We start from the raw sequence: 18,974 nt of genomic DNA on the forward strand, positions 1-18,974 counted from the left end.
AAGAAGCTGTATGTTAACACACACTTTTTAGAGGATATATATATTTATATATGTTTTTGTAAGTAAATCTCTGACTAATGAAATACTGATTTAATTAATTGTGGTTATGTACTATACAAACCAAGTGTATAATATTTGAACTTTGTTTAATAGAATGTTCCTTTAAGAACTTCCCTATAGAATTTTCCATGAGGCTTTCTGATTTTTAATTGTTTAACTGCTAGATTTGTATAGGTAGGCTGTGTCATGTGTTCTTGAGTTTTAACTATATAAGATGTGATGTCTTGCTATAAATTTTAACACTGAAGAAGGATGTATTTGTCCAAAAGCTTTGCTTTATTAAAAAGAATTATACAACGCTGTGGAACTTGCTTTTTGTTGATATTTACCAAGAGTCCTACCATGACCTTGGATTCCTGGTATGGCCCAGCACTATGCCCAGAAGCACATGCCCTCACCAACACCTGCCATACTGCCTACAGTGGGAAGCTACAACCAGTTATGAGCTGTATTCCCGCATGCAGGATTTAAATGCGGCCAATTTCCCACCTTTTGCCATGATTGGACTGTTTTGAATATGCTGAGCTAAGCTAAGCTACAGGTTAACATGCTTAGCTAAGGTTGGCAGTGTTTAAAGGGCTAGGTTTAAAGGACTGCTTACCAATGGGCAAATCCGCTTAGCTGGGCTACTCATTGCTTAGCAGTCATATTTACACAATGCTTACACCTGGTAAGCAGAGCTGTGCAATGCTTAGCATTGCTTATTTTTATTTTATAGACTATCAGCTGTATGGTATTGATTCATCATTCATTACATATTATAAATTTGTTTATTGTCCCTGACATCCCACAGTGTCCGTTCATTACATTTATTCATGTGTGACTATACTGTATGGGGCACTTGGGTTTATATGGGGGTTTCACAACTTTATTAAACTGACACCTCACACCTGGACCTACTCCAGTACTCTGGTTAACAAATATATGTTATTTAGTAGCTAATTATAAAAAAAAAAAAGTTTATGTACTGCTTTCACATGTAACATGCAAATTAGTTACAGTGGAGATCGAACCAGGAATAGCTGCTTGTAAAATGTACACCCTAACCACTACACCATTGCAGTACTGCTTATGTTGGATGTCTCTTGCTATTTAACTTCTTGTGCTGTTTAAGCTGCACTAAGCATAGCTAAGCAACGGGCACACCCACACAGCTACGCCTAAACTTTATCACATTTATAAAAAAAAAAAATATTTGTTGTGTTTTTTATTTGTACCCGTCAGAATATCCCTGCTAATGCTGAAATTGTTATTCGTTCAACTTTTTGGTTTGTGGGATGATTGTCTCTTTTGGCTTTGCCCACATTCCTTATTCTGACAGGTTGTGAGGTGTGCGCTATGTGTTTATGCTACATGTGTTATTCTGTCCACTTTTGCCTTGGTAGGGACGATTGTCCCTTATGGCTTTGACCAGATTTCTTGCCCTGACTGGTTGGGAGTGTTACAAGCGTTCTTGCTCGTTTTAAATTGCTGAAAGGCAATTCTGGATTGCAGGGGGCATGTGTAGTGTGAGAGCTCTGCTCTCAAACACACCTCCTATGCTTGTACGTGTAATCATGTCCATTTTAGAGCATGGCAGCGCACCTTCATACATATGCATGGTGCGCTGCCTTGCTGAACAGGAACGGTCCCTGCCATGCAGAAATAACTTATTCCTGTACAGCTGCTTGCTAAATCCGGGGGCAAGACATTTTGCCATAGCCTCTGTTTTGTTCTCAGGCTAAAATTGAATAATGTTTAGCAAATGACGTGTAAATGAATGGAACAGCCCTGTCATTAATGGACGGCAGTAAAGTGTCTTTAAATCATTACAACCATTTTTAAACACCTTTATTACTTTATCACTTAAGACATAGGCAAACATACATTAACCGAAAAGAAAACAAGCCATTTTAACATTTCCATTTAAATGTAATGTGCATCACATATACTTTCTCTGCTACTATCATCACTTCAGCATTACAAAAAAAAATGCTGAATTTCTGTCTTCCCTTAAACCTCACTCCTCCTCCTCCTGAACATTATTGTGCAGTTTCCATTTACTTCTGTGCAATTTGCTCTTTCCCTTTTCTAAAGATCAATGGTCCAATTCTTTTATCTCTCTTCTAATATTCAGTACCTCAAATAGTGTTGGTGTCACCTTTAATTTCCATTGTCGAGTAACTGCTTTTTTGTCAACCAACAGAATTAAACTTAATGAGACTTTACTATACAGTGCAACTATTTTTGAGCTAGAAGGAAAGATGTAAATAACCTATCAGAATCTGGCATCATTTATGAGGTCTACGGCTAAGCTATTGATAAATTGATCTAACTTTGAAAAGCCATTCACCAGATGTCTTTGCCAGGGCAGTGAACTACAGAGCACCAAGAGAGACACCAAGCTTTAAAAAAGTCTTTAACTTGTCCATGTCCCTTTTTCCACAAATCATTCACTGCAACATTGCTAATGGCTTTTGTTTTATAATAAAAAAATCTTACTGTTAGTTTCATGTATTGCTTCTTTTTTTAGGAATTCAGCAGAATCTTCATATTGCCCTAATCATGGATTTCAATGATATAAATTTTACGATTAACTGTGAAAGCAATCCAGCTTTGTATAAAAAGTGTGTGGTGCAGTGGATGGCAGGCTGGTCTGATAGCAGCATGAAGAAAGTAAGTACATTTTTGAAACAGTAATTTGAAGTAGCACACACCATTTGTTAATGCTAACATTTTGTTTTTCTTGTAGGTTTTAAAATTCCTGTTCTTCACAGTAAAAGTTTAGTATAATTTTAAAATGTTTGTGTATGTATGTATGTATGTATGTATGTATATACTTCTGTATATATTTCTAACCAAACCATACATCTTTTCTTACAGATCGAATGGTGTTTTGAGATTTTGATCTGCATCGTTAGTCAGTAGTTTCATAACTGTGAGATAACATGAAACGTACCAATACTGAACTGAAAGAAATTCAAAATTTTTTGAATATATACAACATACATATTTAAACAAATTCAGCCACTGCCATAATAACTAAGAATACAGTTTGTAGCATTCATTTCCTAAGTATAGGTGCCAATTGGTAAAAGTTAAATGCATCATAAGGTAAGGCGTAGAGCCTTACAGCTTACTTGTACTCTAGGTTGTAATGGTGTGAAACATTTCATTACAAAGAAATCATAATACCATCCTGTACCATAGTACAATGTAGTAAGGCAAAAGGATTTACATGTAGTAGTTGGTGCAGTTTACTGTTGTGTAGTCTAACTCAGACATTCAGCACTGCAAGTCTTTGGCCATTGTGGTGTAAGAGGTCTTTGGAAATGTCACAGTGCTGCTTGAGTAAAGTGAGATATTTTAGCAATATTCTAAGATTGGGTGTGGTTATATCAGATTTTATCCATGACTGGTGTGGTTTGTGATCAAACAGCGTCAACCATGGGTAAATCTTGATATACCCACACCCAGGACTGGATCATTGCTATTATACAGTGACATTTAAGAAAGAAATTGCTTACCTTTCTTAAATAATGTCTTTGTATAGTGGCTCTGTAGTTTTCCTCCATATTTTTCCTTGTTTACTGATGTACCTGCACATGTGTGTGGGACGTGTGTTCCCACACTTGCACAGTACCTCAGTACAGTGCAAGAGAAGTAATGGAATTGCTGTTTTTTTTTTTTTTTTTTTTAACTGTCGAAATTTTCCAAGAGCCATTACAGAGATCAAAGGAAAATCAGGTATGATTCTGATTGTTTAGTTTTGCAGAACATACCTGATTTTTGTTGTATGTTGCTCTGCCCTTAAGCATATACCAGTAGACAGTCTGGCCGCTCAATGGTACTTCAGCAGCTGGACTTTTTTCTTTTGGTATAATTTTCGATTTACAATGTGCATGCTGGTTGGGCTGTCCAATCAATGTATTCATTTTTGAATGCTAATGAGAAGTCATTGTATTTTAGTTTATATATTCATACTGTGATAGGTATTAGGCGTAATGTACTAGTGAGGATTAGTGTAGCCCTATTTTATGTCATCTGGAAATCCTTATGAAGCCTGAATGCAGACAACAGTTCACCTGCAGTCTGATGTTGAACATGAATATTTCTTTGTGAAAAGAAAATAAATGCTGTAGCCTAAAAACATGTTTAAATATTTAACATATCCTGGCAATAAACACAACACAGTGAATAAGTACATTTGTTATGCTGAGGGATTATGGATTGGATGAAGAGTAAGTATGCTACAGTGTAAACAATTAAGTAGGTAGCTAACAATACAACAACACTGAGTGAATGACATAGATATATTTCCTCAGTTAAAAGAAAAAAAATGCAATTTCAAGAACTGTAGGTTGTACCTGTTTTGTACTGTCCTGCCTTTTACAAACAGAGATGACATGACAGAAATTCTAATACCTTTATGCAAATGCAGCACATTTTGCCAACATGCAAGCGAAAAAAAGCTCCCTACTGCAGATACTAGTAAATAAGAGTAAACTCCAGTTAAGAAGCCAAAGCTTCTTGAAAGCACTGCAATTTCCAAAATAGTTTATTAAACAGATCAAGTACTTTCTTCCAACTAATTCACAGACGTCTTCAGAATCAGTTACACAATTCAGCCACACACGCCTCTTTTATATCTTTTATTTAAAAATCATATGACCAATATAAGAACACAACTAATTCAACAAACATAGCATAAAAATATGCTTATTTTAAAACCTACATTTTTTTTGAAATGTAAACAAAATAAAAAAAATATTATTATTTTATAATTTATAAGACAAAAGTCTTAAAATACTAACTTGATATCTCTTCATTGAGACCTGGTGGCACACAAGCATTTAATCTAAGTTGCCAAAAGGTCTCTTTACATTCTATCAAAGCAACCCACAGTCCACCTTCCAACTTCATAATTACTGTAGCCATTCCAAAACAAAAAATAAAAACATGCTCAGGGTATTTTTCCAAATGTTTGTACAATGACTTACTTATCTGCTTCCTCTTAAAATCTAACATCTGTTCATAAATACGGTCTTTAAACCTGTGCTGGGTCTTCCCTATGTAGAAACTGTCACATTTTTCTAAGTATATAACTGCTGTAGAATTGCATGTACAAAGACAAGGAGTCTGTACTAGCTGGTTGCCAACATTCACCTTGTCAGTCTCCAGTATGCATTTACACTGGTTACAACACCCACATTTAAATGTTCCCAACCTCTTGTTAGATCATGCATTTAATTGGGCATCATTTTCCAATAAAATTTTTAAGAACGTACCTTTTTTTATACACTATTCTAGGTTTTTCTCCCAACAGATCCATTAACCCATCAAACATTGAAACACTTTCCAATTCTTCTCTAGCGTCCTAAAAATAAACTCATGTTCCAGTGTAATGGTAGTAATAAAAGAATACATATATTCACCCTTTATTCGTATGTCCGTAGTAAGTTGATTTTCCCTAGCTGTAAGGATTGGTATTGGCTCACCACTGTACCTTTTCCTCATAATCTCTGAATACACATCTCTCACCAAATCCACTGGATACCCTCTAGTCCAAAACATTTCTGACAACTTGGTACCTTCTAACTCAAATATCATATTGTCTGATACCATTCTTGTTAATCTAACAAACTAGCCTTTAACAATACCTCTTTTTTGGTGTTGTAGATGACAACTAGTAGAATGTAGTAGCCCATTAGAATAAGTGGGCTCATACCTCTCAACCGTCTCTGATTTTCAGGGACGTCCCTGATTTTGACTCAAATTTTAACTCTGTCCCTCTTAATCCCTCCTAAAACTAGTGACTTTTGGAGGAAATGTGGTGAATTACACATAATGAATAATGACAATAATTAAGAGTTATAAACTTCTTTAACTTCAGAAAATGTGTATTAATTCATATGCTCTGATTCTGTCAATGTTTCAAGTTAATAGCACTAATATTTTATGTGTCCCTGATTGTCCCTGATTTTTTCTTGACTTGTCCCTGATTCTGTTGAAATTTGTCCCCGATTGGTTGAGAGGTCTGAGTGGGCTTCCTGTAAATACTACTAACAATAGCTTCTTTGGTGACATCTTTACATACTAATACATCCAAATAACTAATGCTGTTAATGCTGTTAAAATTATAATCATACATGAATTTCAGAAAAGGTATTGTGGATTTAAATAATCCACAAACCCATGTACCTCCAATTCAATTGCTTCCCAAGCTGTAAAAATGTCGTCCAAAAAATGTGCATTTAACTGCCATTGGGCTGGCTTGAACACGTTGAATTCATGTTCTTTTTCTCATTGCAACATCATAATGTTAGCAAATATGGGGGCACAAGAGGACCCCATAGCTACACCTTTCTTTTGTTGGTAAACAAGCTTGTAATGGATTTTATTTTTGATAAACAAGCTTATAATGGATTTTGGGAACAATGACTCCAAGATCATATTAATACAGCAGCCATGTCACTTCTGGTGGCTTATTTAAACTAAGAATTTTTTCTTTCAATGTTTTTGTCTGAAGAAGGTCGTACATTGTTATGCCCAAAAGCGCTAACAAATTTGTCAGGACTGGTATACCACTTTGCCTATTTGTTGTTTTTTCCTGCAGTTTGCCTTTTGTTTTGTGGTATCGTTTTTAATATGGCAAGTGGTTTGGATCGAGACTCACAACTATTGTTCTGTCAGGATAAGTCTAATTTTCCATCTGAAGGTGGAACAAACTCCATTGGGAACTTGACACTTTTAATTCAAAACTTGACGTCTCATGTGGATGAATCATCGTTGAGACTTAACAACTTTTGCCATACAACAACTCATGCGGCAGGATCTACTGTTCCTGAAACTAGGGGTAATATCTCTTTATCTAATATTTCCCGTGAACCTCTTCTTTTAACTGATGGTACTAGACTGCCTAATGGCTCTGCTTTACCTAATGCCGGGCACCAGGATGAAATATATATTCGGGGAATGAATGATCCAGCCCCTGGTACCTTACCCTCTCTTATGGACTGTTTGAATTCAACCATTCACTTTACATATAGCGCTGCAGTTTCAAATAATATTATTCACACTAATAATCAGCCTATCACCCATAACATCATTAAGAAGTTAAAACAATTTGATCTGAAGTTGCTTAAATTTAAAAAACTACAACTTGAAATTACATATTTGCATGAATGTATCTCTCGTTCACATATTCCGAAGAGGTTATGCCAGTGCCACTTCCTCTCTGGGCTGATTTGTAATTCATCATTTCACAAAGAAGTATTAAACTTATTTGACAAACAGGGATGTGAGTTCTTAACTCTGCTTATCCATCACTATTCCCTGCAGTCGGATGCTTTAAAAAATGAATTGATGGATGTGGAAAGAACTATTAAGGAAGATATTGACTTCCTTAGATATAAATACGATTACATTCGTATTTATACTAGTATTGAGCAGACAATAGATAAAATGATTATTAAAAATAAAAACCTTCAGCGTGACCAGAGGGATTACAATAATGGCACAGCCTACCTGCCTCCACGTTTGACTGGTGCCAGTGTCAGTCATTTGTCCATTGAACCTGATTCACCAACTAACCCTGAAAGGGAACCAAGTCAAGCATCTGCCTCTTCTGGTTTAGCGAGCTGAATACATTGGAACCTAGTGTTAAAATTTCACTTAGATGCAGCCAACGGACTTTGAACCAACAGAGGAATAATATTCAGGACTCTAACACTTTGGGTTGTCAGAACCGCCAAATTCTGAACAATACGAGACTGGGCCGCTTCACCAACAATTCCCGCCGCAACAAGAACAACAACAGATGCCAGAGATGATTCCTGGGCTTTTATTGACTGCTGCTGATACTGGTAGTGATGTACCCTACCCTCAGATTCTTTTAAATAACACAGGCGATTTCAAAATCTATAATTATACTGAGCTTGATGTCCCTAAAGATGTTATAGATATTTTATCTCTGGGACTGTCTTTTGTGCCTTCTAAGCATATGAGTTTAGCCAACACTTTGCTGGATTTAAAATTGTTCGAAAATTAAATTTAAATTTGCTGTTGGGTAATACTGTTAACCCTAATAATTATTACCACATTTCCAGTATATTTAATCCACCTCTCCATAGTTCATTATTGTTATTTGAGAAATTTTCTGAATTTGACCTGGGAAATTTTAAGCAAACGCAACCTTATGGCAATAGGGTATATAAGAATATTTTGTTGGAGAACCAATTGAATGCTCTTGGCTTTTTTGAAATTCCGACATTGAAATTCTTAAACCAGATAAAGATGGTGGTATGGTGCTAATGGCTGAATAATTTAACAGAATGTTGAGTATATTAGGTTCTAATAATTATGAAAAAGCATCTGTTAACCAACTTCATGGAGCCTACCAACGTATTAGGGCATTATTAAATGACCTATTTATTGACTGTATGGTCGATTTGGATATATTTAATTATTTGACTACATCTTCCCCAGTGACACCTGTTATGTTTGGGCTTCCAAAGTTACATAACACTTTAAATAATCCACCCCTTCGGCCCATTGTTGATGGCCGAAATAGAATCACTTATGGATGTGCAAAAGTAGTTGATGCCAAATTGAAAAAATATCTTAACAACCAGTCACAAATTTGTCGTGATTCCTGGGATTTCCTTAAGAACATCAATGGCCAGGACTTCAATGGTGAGTACAATTTCTTAACTATTGACGTCCGGGACCTGTATACGGTGATCCTGCAAACTCTAGGAATAACTTGGACCCATGAATTTTTGCACAAATTAGGTGTTGCGGTTGAGGAGATTAACCTTATTGAGTATCTATTAGACATCATCCTGGCTAATAACTGTATTCTATTTGGGGGTGATATTTACCTACAAAAGCAGGGATAGCTATGGGCTCCCCCTGTGGTGAGAGCTTTGCTAATTGTGTCATGGCACACTGGGAAAATGAAATGTTATTCTGCCAATGACCATTACAAACAACATGTTTTATGGTATAAACGGTATTTATATGATATATTTGTGCTTTTTAAGGGCAATGAGACCACACTTCTGAATTTGTTCAGAAATTATCAGAGTTGACTACCTTTTTAAAATTCACATTTGAATTTAATGCTGATGCTGTAGCATTTTGGGATGTTTTATTAACCAAAGATAGAGTCAGCAAGTGTTATACTGCAAAAATATATCGGAAAACTACATATTCAAATTGTTTTTTACATTTCTAAAAACTTTGAATAAGTTTTCCATAAGAAATTTTACTTATTCTATTAATGGTAGACATAACTGTAACAGCCCTGGGGTTGTCTGGCTGAGTGCCAACGTTGCCCACAGTATCATATAGGAAAAATGAAAGACAGTTGAAGCAATGAATTTATGAGCACACAGAGGATTGTAATAATGTATTGGCTAAGCATATAAATGAACATTCTGGGCATTCATTTTTGTTTCTCGTTATAGAACAGGTTAAAGAAAATACTAGGGGTGGCCATTGGCATCTTTTATTAGAGCAAAGTGAACTATGGTGGCAAGTAATAACTAATGCCTATATGTACCCAGGTCTAAATGAGTCATGTTCTTTCAAATGTCTGTTTAGATTAAAATCCTTAGAAATACATTAACTTTATAGATTCTATACCTTTATACTTATATTATGTATTTATTGGTTGTACATGTGGTTTTGTACACAGATAGTATGTAGTGTTGGTTTAATAATTTATAAATTATAAACTATATATTTTTAGAGAGGGTTGATATATGTGCTTATATATATATATATATATATATATATATATATATATATATTTTTTTTTTTTTTTTTTTTTTAAATAGGTTTTATTATATATGTATACATAACATAATTTTATTATGTATGTGGATATTTCTTTAATTGTGGATTGATTTGATGATGTCACTTCTTGTGACTTATTTAAACTAAACATTTTTTCTTTCAATGTTTTTGTCTGAAGAAGGTCGTACTTTGTTACTCCCGAAAGCGCTAACAATAAATTTGTCAGGTCTGGTATACCACTTTGCCTATTTGTTTGTCTTTTTGCAATTTGCCTTTTGTTGTGTGGTAACTTTTGCAGAGTTACTTTCATACACGTGCACCGATTATGTCAATTATGTCCGCTACGACATTATGAAGGTAAACCATATATATATATATATATATATATGTGTGTGTGTGTGTGTGTGTGTGTGTGTGTGTGTACACATTTTTGTCGTCTTCTTGTTGCCTTTATAATGATATCGGATAAACCATCTGAATTCAAGAAGTGCTCCTCATGTGGGCACAAGATTCAAAACTCAGATAATCATTCTGAATGTGTATGCTGAGCAGGACATTTAAATACTGATTATGAAATTAGTGAAAGCTTTAACCACAGGGCTCTTGTGGAAGGGAAAAATAAGTTGATTCTAAAGGTTCTAGTTCCTTCATCTTCCTCTTCCTGTGGAGCTGCATCTTCTTCTAAAAGTAAAGAATCAAGGAAGCATCCTTGTGATCACTCTTCTCTTTCAACTTCTTTGGGCTTGGCTTAGCCCAACAAAATCTTGAAAACATCGGATCCGTCAACCTCTTCAGGTCCAACCATGACAAAATCTAAATCCTCGGATCTGACTACACTCTTTGATCCAACCTGAGCAAAATCAGTGTCACATCAAACCACATCTAAGTTCTTTCTAGACCCAGTGGCTTTGATGATGCACTTGCCTTTTTCTGCAGGTGGATGTGGACAGGATGATGAGAAAGTTTCTGAGAACCCAGATTCAGTTGAGTGTTAATTCTGTTTCTGTCTCCAAGTCGAACCATGAGCCTACTTCCTGTACAACCCCAACCTTTGACTCTTGCTCCGATCTTTCCTGTGGTTTAGGAGATCTTGGACCTGAGAATTCCGAGGTTGTCTGTGTCGAATATGAAGGCCTGGCCCCCTACAACTTTGACACCTTCACTGACCCAGATGACTCTGACTCTGTCAGATCTAGAAGGGTCTGTGAGCCATAGTGTGGATGCCAGATATAAAAAGCTGGGTTTGACTCTGATGTTCTCAGACTTGTCGTTTCCTCTCAGAGTCTCGGCACTAGACAGCTTGGGTCCAACCCTTGCGTCAAGATAGATGCATCTGGAACATGTGTCTGCATATCCTGACTGGTCAAGACTTAGTTATTCCATCACTTCAGCCTTTGACTTAATGGAGAGCATTTTCTTCCTCAGGGGACCCTCTGGTCCACCCCATCTTCATCTTTGTACTGTGGACACTTGGTCTTTTCATCTTGTCCAGTTGAGACAGCCATTCCAATCAATCATGGAGGCTGTCTTCATTTAGTACTTTGCTGACACTTCCGTGTCCTCTCCAGAATCTCCCAACAGAGAAACCCCTTGGAAGCATGTGTGTAAGAGGAGAAACAAGAGTTGTTAAGAGGAGAAACAAGAGTTGTTAACCAAAAACATTGACTTTGATGAAGGGGGAGTGGTCCCTCAGGTCACCCTTTGAGGACATCTCCTCCAGTGAAATCTCAAACCTTTTAACCCCCCCCCAAGAAGGAGTCCATCTTTCTTGAGGCTTTTGGAAATGGCTCAGGTACCACTTGGGTGGTTCACAAGTGAGCAGGATGGTAGACCCTATCTCCCACCAGGTTTGGAAGGATCCAGATGTCACAGAGCATATTCCCAAACGTCCAAACAAATACCTTGTTGCACCCAAGGATAGGACTCATTGGAACAAGAGCTCCCCCAGTGAATGTGATGGTGGTTGCAAAAGCAACCAAGAAAGAGCTTGCAGAACAGAGTTCGCCCATCCATCCCCTAACAGATAATTCAGGGCATTGGACTTATTTGGTAAGCATGTCTATGCTTCGGCGACCTTTGCCTTCAGGTCACTGAATTATTTGTTACATGTTAAGAGTTTTCAGAGGAAATTGACCAAACAGTTTTCCAGTACCTTGTTAGGGTCTGTGCCTGCAGAGGTCAAGAAGACTGTATCTTTGCAACTGGCCACCCTCCATTCCTTATCGAACACTTGTAATTTCACAGAACCCTTCAAGTCTTCATTCATCATCCACCTCTGATGGATCTACCTTGTGTGGTCCTAAGGTAAAGGAGACTTGCTGTAGGAACAAACAAGATGGGAAGACATTATCTGATGTGGGAATCCATTTTTCTACTCCTTGAAGTACTTTCTCCATGAACCAGAGAGGTGGCAGAAAGATATTGTTCAGAAAGACACAAAGTTCTTCCCAGGACTTCTTTGGAGAATGAACCCCTCATGGCAGAGGGGTAGGGCTCTAATGTAAAGCATCACCCCTGTTTCAGAGGTGGCCTGCAGCATCAGGGCTTCAGAGGTCCTTTTTCTGAGAAGCCCCTTCAGCTGCACTCTAAAGGTAGTCAGTGGGTGCTTATGTCTACACTCAGAATCCTGGATAGCCATTACTAAAGATATCTAGGTTGTTGTTGTGACTTGATGTGACTTTCGGCTTTTCCCGGTTAGGGGTCGCCACAGCGGAACTCCGGTCCGCTAATGATTGGCAGTTGATTTTTACGTACTGAGTTGCCAGCCCTGATGCACAACCTTCAATGAAGGCACGCCCATTCACACATGTCTCCACACAGAAGACGCTCTGAGAGTCAAACCAGACAGCATCTTACTGTGAGGCGACAACGCTACTGCAGCACCACCACCGTGGATACTAAAGATATCTAGGTGCAGAGTATAATATCCAGATGTTATTACATACCATTTTTCTCTTCTACCACCAAAACACAACAAAAGATTTCCTGATGTTCAACCCAGTTAGAGGAAAGCAGCAGCCATAGAAGTAGAAAAGTTGCTGAGAAAAGGGGTCATCCAAGCAGTCTCCCCAGACCAACAGGTCTCTGGAACCTACTCAAGATTTTTTGTTTTTAGTGCCAAAAAAAAAAAAGACAGGTTATAAGAACAGTTTTGGATATTAGCAGTCTAAATCAATTTGTAAAGGACTTGAAGTTCTGAACGGTCATGGTTCAGTCAATTCTACCATTGTTTTGGAAGGATGATTGGCTGTGCTCTGTAGAGCTCCAGGGCACTTATTATTACATCAATATACACAAGCACTCCAGGAGATATCTGCACTTTGGCTAGAAGCCAGTCACTATCAGTTCAGAGTCTCCAGGGTGTTCACCAAGTGCATGGCAGTGTTTGCGGCCCACCTGAGACTGCACATTTTATGAGTGTTTCTTTATCTGGATGACTGGTTTCTGCTTCCACTAAGCCTTTACTGATCCAAACCAGGGATTACTTGCATCATCTGTGTCTTTAACTAGGCATTACAGTAAAAGTACACCAAGTCTCAACTCTCCCTTACTCAAACTCTGGAGTTCATCAGACCCGTCTAGAGACGATAACACAGATTGCAAGTTTACCACAGACAAGACTAGACAACCTACGAAAATAAACCTTGCACATTCTTCCTCTTCCTTCCCCTATAACCAGGCTAGTGTTACATCTCCTCAGATCTTTGTCAGCTTCAGTAGTAGTGGCACCCTTACCACAGTTTTACATGAGGGTACTATAATGGACTTTTGCATTACAGTGATTAATAGGCCGCCATCTTTTGACAGCACCCCTTTGTATTGCAAATATTTGCAAACAACAGATAGCCTGATGGATTTATGCAGAAGGAGTTTTTCGGGGCCTCCCGTTTATTTTTCCTTCATCCAAGGTCACTGTGACAATGGATGCCTCCCAACTGGGGGGGGGGAGGGGGGGTTGGTGATTACTTGTGAAGGACAGTCCAAGGCAGTGGTCCCAGTTAGAAGCCAGTCTTCACATCAGTATCCTAAAAATGAGAACAGTCCTATTGGCATTGCAGGCATTTCAAGATGTTCTCCCTGCAGGGATGATAACTTTTCAGATGTACAACATGTTGTTAATCTGTTACATCAACAAACAAGGGAGAACCCAATCCTATACCCTTTGTCAAGAGGCAATGAGAATGTGGCAATTGGTGATCTCTTTTGGCTGCTTTCTGTTGAGAATGTATATTCCAGGGAAGTCCAGCGTGCTAGCAGGCCCATTTTACTTCCTCTCAATCTGTCAGTCCCAGAAATTATATTTCAGGTCTATATTAGAATCGCAAAAGTTGAGTTTCACAAATACAAGTTCATTGACACATAAATGTCGAAGTCCTAAAAGAGCAAAGTACAAAAATGGTGAAATCAGAATGCCGAACGTCATTTTTTTGGCCAGCAGGGTGAACGTAGGGATGAGGAAATAAATCCTTTTCCCTGCTGTAGTGCAGTCTCGGAGTTGGTATATTTAAGTAGGGGGGGGGTGTGGGGGGTGCAGGGGGGCTTGTCCCCCTGCAGAAATGTTTTAAGAAGTGTTTTGCCTTAGGCTTGTTCCGTCAGGTTTACCTTAACTGTATGGCTCTGTTGCTTCCAGGAATACATTCAACATTGTCATTTTCGACATTTATGTGTTGATGACTTTGTATTCGCGAAAGTAAGCTTTCGTGATTATAATATAGACCTGATATTTCAGCAGTGGGGCCAACAGTGCTGTGATGTCTTTGCTTCTCCCTTTAGTTCTAAGTGCAGTGGGTACTTTGCCCTGATTCTACAGAGGGGGAGTCACGTGAGATAATTTCTGATTCAGTTTGTCTTTGATATGCCTTACCCCATCCCCAAGTTTCTCAGAAAGCATTACAGTGGAAGAGCAAGCAAATCCTCATTGCTCCATTCTGGCCTCACCAGGTGTTGTTCCATTTTCTGTGGCCTCATCTAGTCCACCCTCCCTGGGTTATGGATCCTTCTCAGGACCTTTTGTCTCACCCATCTGGGTTGCGTCACCCAGACATTCAATCCCGCAATTGACTGCATGGTTTCTCCACTTCCAGTAATGGCTAGGAACCCCAGGCTTTTTTCCGTTTGTCCTAACACTTATTTGACTCAACCTGCCTTAAGCCAGGGCAGAATTAAAGTTTCTGTCATGGAAAACCTTTTTTTCTGGTCACCATTACATCAGCTATATGGGTATCAGAACTCCAGGCACTTTATTCTCAGCCACCTTACATGAGTTTTCATAAGGATAGAGTATCCCTTTAGTGACTAACTCTTCCTTCCTCTCTAAGGTAGTGTCAGAGAAAAAATCTTAACCAGTCAGTCGATCTACCATTCTTGTTTCCACATTTTTTCAGTAAGGGAGAATACATGCTACACTTGTTGGATGTTCATAGACAACTTAAGATTCTTTATTCACAGAACTAAAGATTTCAGAAAGTCAAAACTGTTTGTTTTTTTCCTTTTCAAAGGCTAAGTTGTGCAAAGGAGTATCAGAAGTAACTTTGGCTAGATGGCTCACTGATTGCATTGTTTTTGCCTACAAGAATAAAGGATTATCGTTACCCAAATCACCTAAGGCCAATTCCACCAGATCAATAGCCACATCATCCACTTTTTGTCCTAAGCTTCTGTAGATGACATATGTGCAGCAGCTACATGGTCCAAAGTTCACACCTTTGTAACTCATTAGAAATTGGACATTTTATCTAGGAGTAGGGCAGCAGTTTGCTCCGCTGTATTCCAGAATATTCTTTCTTGAGTACCACCCAAGGTTACTCTAGCCGAGGACTCATCAGTTGAGGAACAGACGAAAAAAGTATCAGATGTTAAAGTGATGTACTCACCATAATTCTGCATCTGTGTTGTCTGTTTTCATTATTCCTCAACTTCCCACCCTCCATCCTCCTTCCTGTTTCATAGTGTCCTAATATGTGCTGAGGGGTTTTTGCCTGCCATTCTTGCTATGTGAGCTCCAGTGTTGTCCTTCACTTGCTCTGTCTTTGGGCTGTAGTTGTTTTACATCTCTTTCAGGGGATTGTAATAGTTAGTGATACTTTGAAATATATTGATCAGCTGAATAGAGGGCGTACTTGATCTGAAGTAATTCAGAAGAAGAAAGGGATTATGATTAAGGGGAGGAGCTCGATCTACAGAGCCTGAACTTAAGAAAGTGGCCGAGGACAGATCCAAGATTGGATCATTTGCTGAGGAAGGACAAAAACAGACACCACAGATGCAGAGTAATTTTTACTACACGCCCAGCTCTTCAAACATTAGAGAGTATGTTGTAAAAGTCCACCCCCCCCCAAAAAAAAAAAATAAGCATGGTATTTTCATATTCTATCCTAGCGTCATTAGTTACATATTCTGAAATTGAGAGACACCTTTAACCTTTCTCCTTATATTGGTTATTATTATTTATTCTTTCCACTACCTTGCTAATACTTTGATTTCTGACACCCCCCCAAACACGCATGCACACAGATACCTGTTCAAAATCAAATGAATGAATAAATTCATAACTAGCAGCCTAGAACTGTTTTGCAACTTGCTCATATCAAAACCATAGGGTACACTTCTCCTGCGATCTCAGCTTCTTAACAAGAAACAAAAGCGCAAAATCTGGAACAGATTTTAAATATTTCAAGTAACTAGAATAGCAGGCTTTGCAGTAGCCATTATTTTCTGAAAGATACAAAGTCAGAAACTCCCATGTCTGTTGCTGCTTAATGACCACAGTCCATAACAGTTTGTCAGAAAGCCAGAAATTTTACAAGGAACAGATCAAAATACCTATCAGTTTTTCCTGAAGAATTCTGTCAAAGACAAAAAATAATGGGGAGGGGGGAACACATCTAAAATGTTATATTCTTTTATGTATTTATCAGTTGGATCCACTGGAGAAAATGACCCTTTCTACAGGTGATGCAGGAACACTGTCCGAGTGGCTTAATTATAGTCACACAGTAGGCAAGTGAAGGTGGAAGGATTGGTTTAAAACCTTTACTTTTGACCACAACAAACAGTTTATTAACAGCTCAGAGCCCTACTATCCAGACAACTGTGATTCATTTAAAAAGATAACAAAACAGGCGTTATATCTTCTTAACACTAAGAAATGTGAAACTGCAATAACTGACATTATTTACCAACCATAATTCTTACTGTTTTACTAAAAATTATTGAAGGTTTGCTAGTTGGTATGAAGGTTTAAAGCTCCAAGCGCTTAATGAGCTGCCTTCATTATCAGACATTGCACCTGTTTTCTGAATAATAAATAATTTTGAAACAGTATAATTAGGTTCATAGGTTGATACTAGGCTATATGCCCTAGGGCATTTATAAGCCTAGCCAGAGTATGTTTGGCTTTCGCCACCCTTTTAGATTAGTTGACTGTGCCTTTGTATAGTAGGTCACAGAAGGTAGCCCTTTTAAGGTTTGTTTACTGTACCTCTGTCAAGCAGCGACACAGAAGAGATCCCAGGGGTAAACTTACGATCTCCCATCCATTCGTCAAGATTTCTCTTGAAGAGGGTCAGTGAGGGGCTCTGCCTGACATGGATTGGGATTTTGTTCCAGAGTGAGGGGAGCCTCTGGGATATGAATCTGTCCCTCCAGCATGTCCTATTTATTTCTGTGCTGAGGTTCAGGTCCCTGGAGCATGTAGCTCTAAGGGATTTAGATTTCCTGAGGTGAAGCATGTCCATTAATTCTGGGTTGGACATGGCTTTATACGTCAGACACAGATCGCCTCTGAGTAGGCGGTACGTAACTGAGTAGAGCTGGAGTTTCTTTAGCCGAACTGCATAGCGCATCTGTTTGTGCCCCTTGATCCTCTTGGTGAGATACTTTTGGGGTATTTCCAGTTGCTGAAGGTGTCAGGTAAGATACATCCCAAACGGGGCATTGTACTCAATTATGGGCCTGATAAGTGATGAGTAGAGGGGCACAATGACCTCTCTTGATCTAGATGTGAGCCCTTTCTTGATAAGGTGGGCTATATAGAAGGTCTTTCTAACTACTTTGGCAACGTGATTGTCAAAGGAGAGATGGCTATCTACTTGGATCCCCAAGTCCCTAATTACTTCTTCCGTACTTAATGGATTACCACCTATGTGGTAATTTGTGGGCACTTTGTTTTTTCCAAAGGGGATGACTATGCACTTTTTGGCATTTAGCTTTAGGCCATGGCTCTGGCACCAGTTATCCGTCTCTGTGAGACCCTTTAGGAGGATGCTTGTGTCAGTCAGAGAATTGATTATAGCACCCAGTTTGCAGTCATCTGCGAACTTGGTCAGCCATAGTCCACCCATGTTAGCCTGTACCTCGGAGAAATATATACCGAACAAGAGAGGTCCCAGGACTGAGCCTTGTAGGACACCACTTGTAACTGGTTTAGAGTCTGACATGGTACTGTATTATTCATAACTGTACTTTAGTGACCTACACTGAAGGATTCATTCCTCATGTAAGAAGACACCCAAATACCTCTCTTTGTTCTCCTCCAACCTGTAGTCAAAAGACTTGTTCCCGTTTAGCTTATAGTGAGTCTCAATCTATGCCATGCAACAACTGAATTTGGTTTCAAGTGAATCCAAATCCATGCTAAGTTCATGCTGCATTTAAGGAAAACAGCAGGCACTAGAGAACTTTGGCACTCATCAGAGCATGCAGTTTTAATGAGGGGTGCACTGTGTACCCCATTGTAGCACCATCTCTGCCCTTCCCCATGATAGGTAACCCAGCATTAACTGCTTTTCATGTCTTTATCCCTCTGCATTATATAGCCTACTTTGTCTTGAACATTTTTTTTTCATGAATATCTTTAGTGAGAGGAATAAGCATTATCACCTTCCCTTCATGAATAACTTTCAACCTCACAACTAATAGAAGATCTTTTTGTGATGTGGATCATCTGGAAAATCATTGGAGAGCTGTCCTTCAGCAACCAGATAGAGTTCTGTTTTCTCGCAACCTTTCATAATGCTTCCATCTTCTTCTCTTGCCTCATCAAGAATCTGTCCTTTTGATGTTTTTTGGCTCCGACTTCTGACTATTAGTCCTTCCTCCCGCTTCACCAATTTGGCCTTTAATACTCGGAGGTC

General features: G+C 38.5%; 1 protein-coding gene across 2 annotated transcripts in view; it reads left to right on the plus strand.

Moving 5' to 3' along the window:
* Window positions 1-18,974, plus strand: part of DYNC2H1 (dynein cytoplasmic 2 heavy chain 1) — a 6,555,988-nt gene that overhangs the window by 3,762,080 nt on the left and 2,774,934 nt on the right. For both annotated transcript variants that reach the window (XM_044072582.1, XM_044072581.1), the window contains one exon: window positions 2,573-2,715. In XM_044072582.1, the coding sequence (XP_043928517.1) occupies window positions 2,573-2,715 (143 nt within the window). The remainder of the gene's footprint in view (window positions 1-2,572; window positions 2,716-18,974) is intronic.

Source organism: Protopterus annectens, chromosome 5.part0 (assembly GCF_019279795.1).
Source record: "Protopterus annectens isolate FY-2018-M chromosome 5.part0, PAN1.0, whole genome shotgun sequence".
NCBI classification, from domain to species: Eukaryota; Metazoa; Chordata; order Ceratodontiformes; family Protopteridae; genus Protopterus; species Protopterus annectens.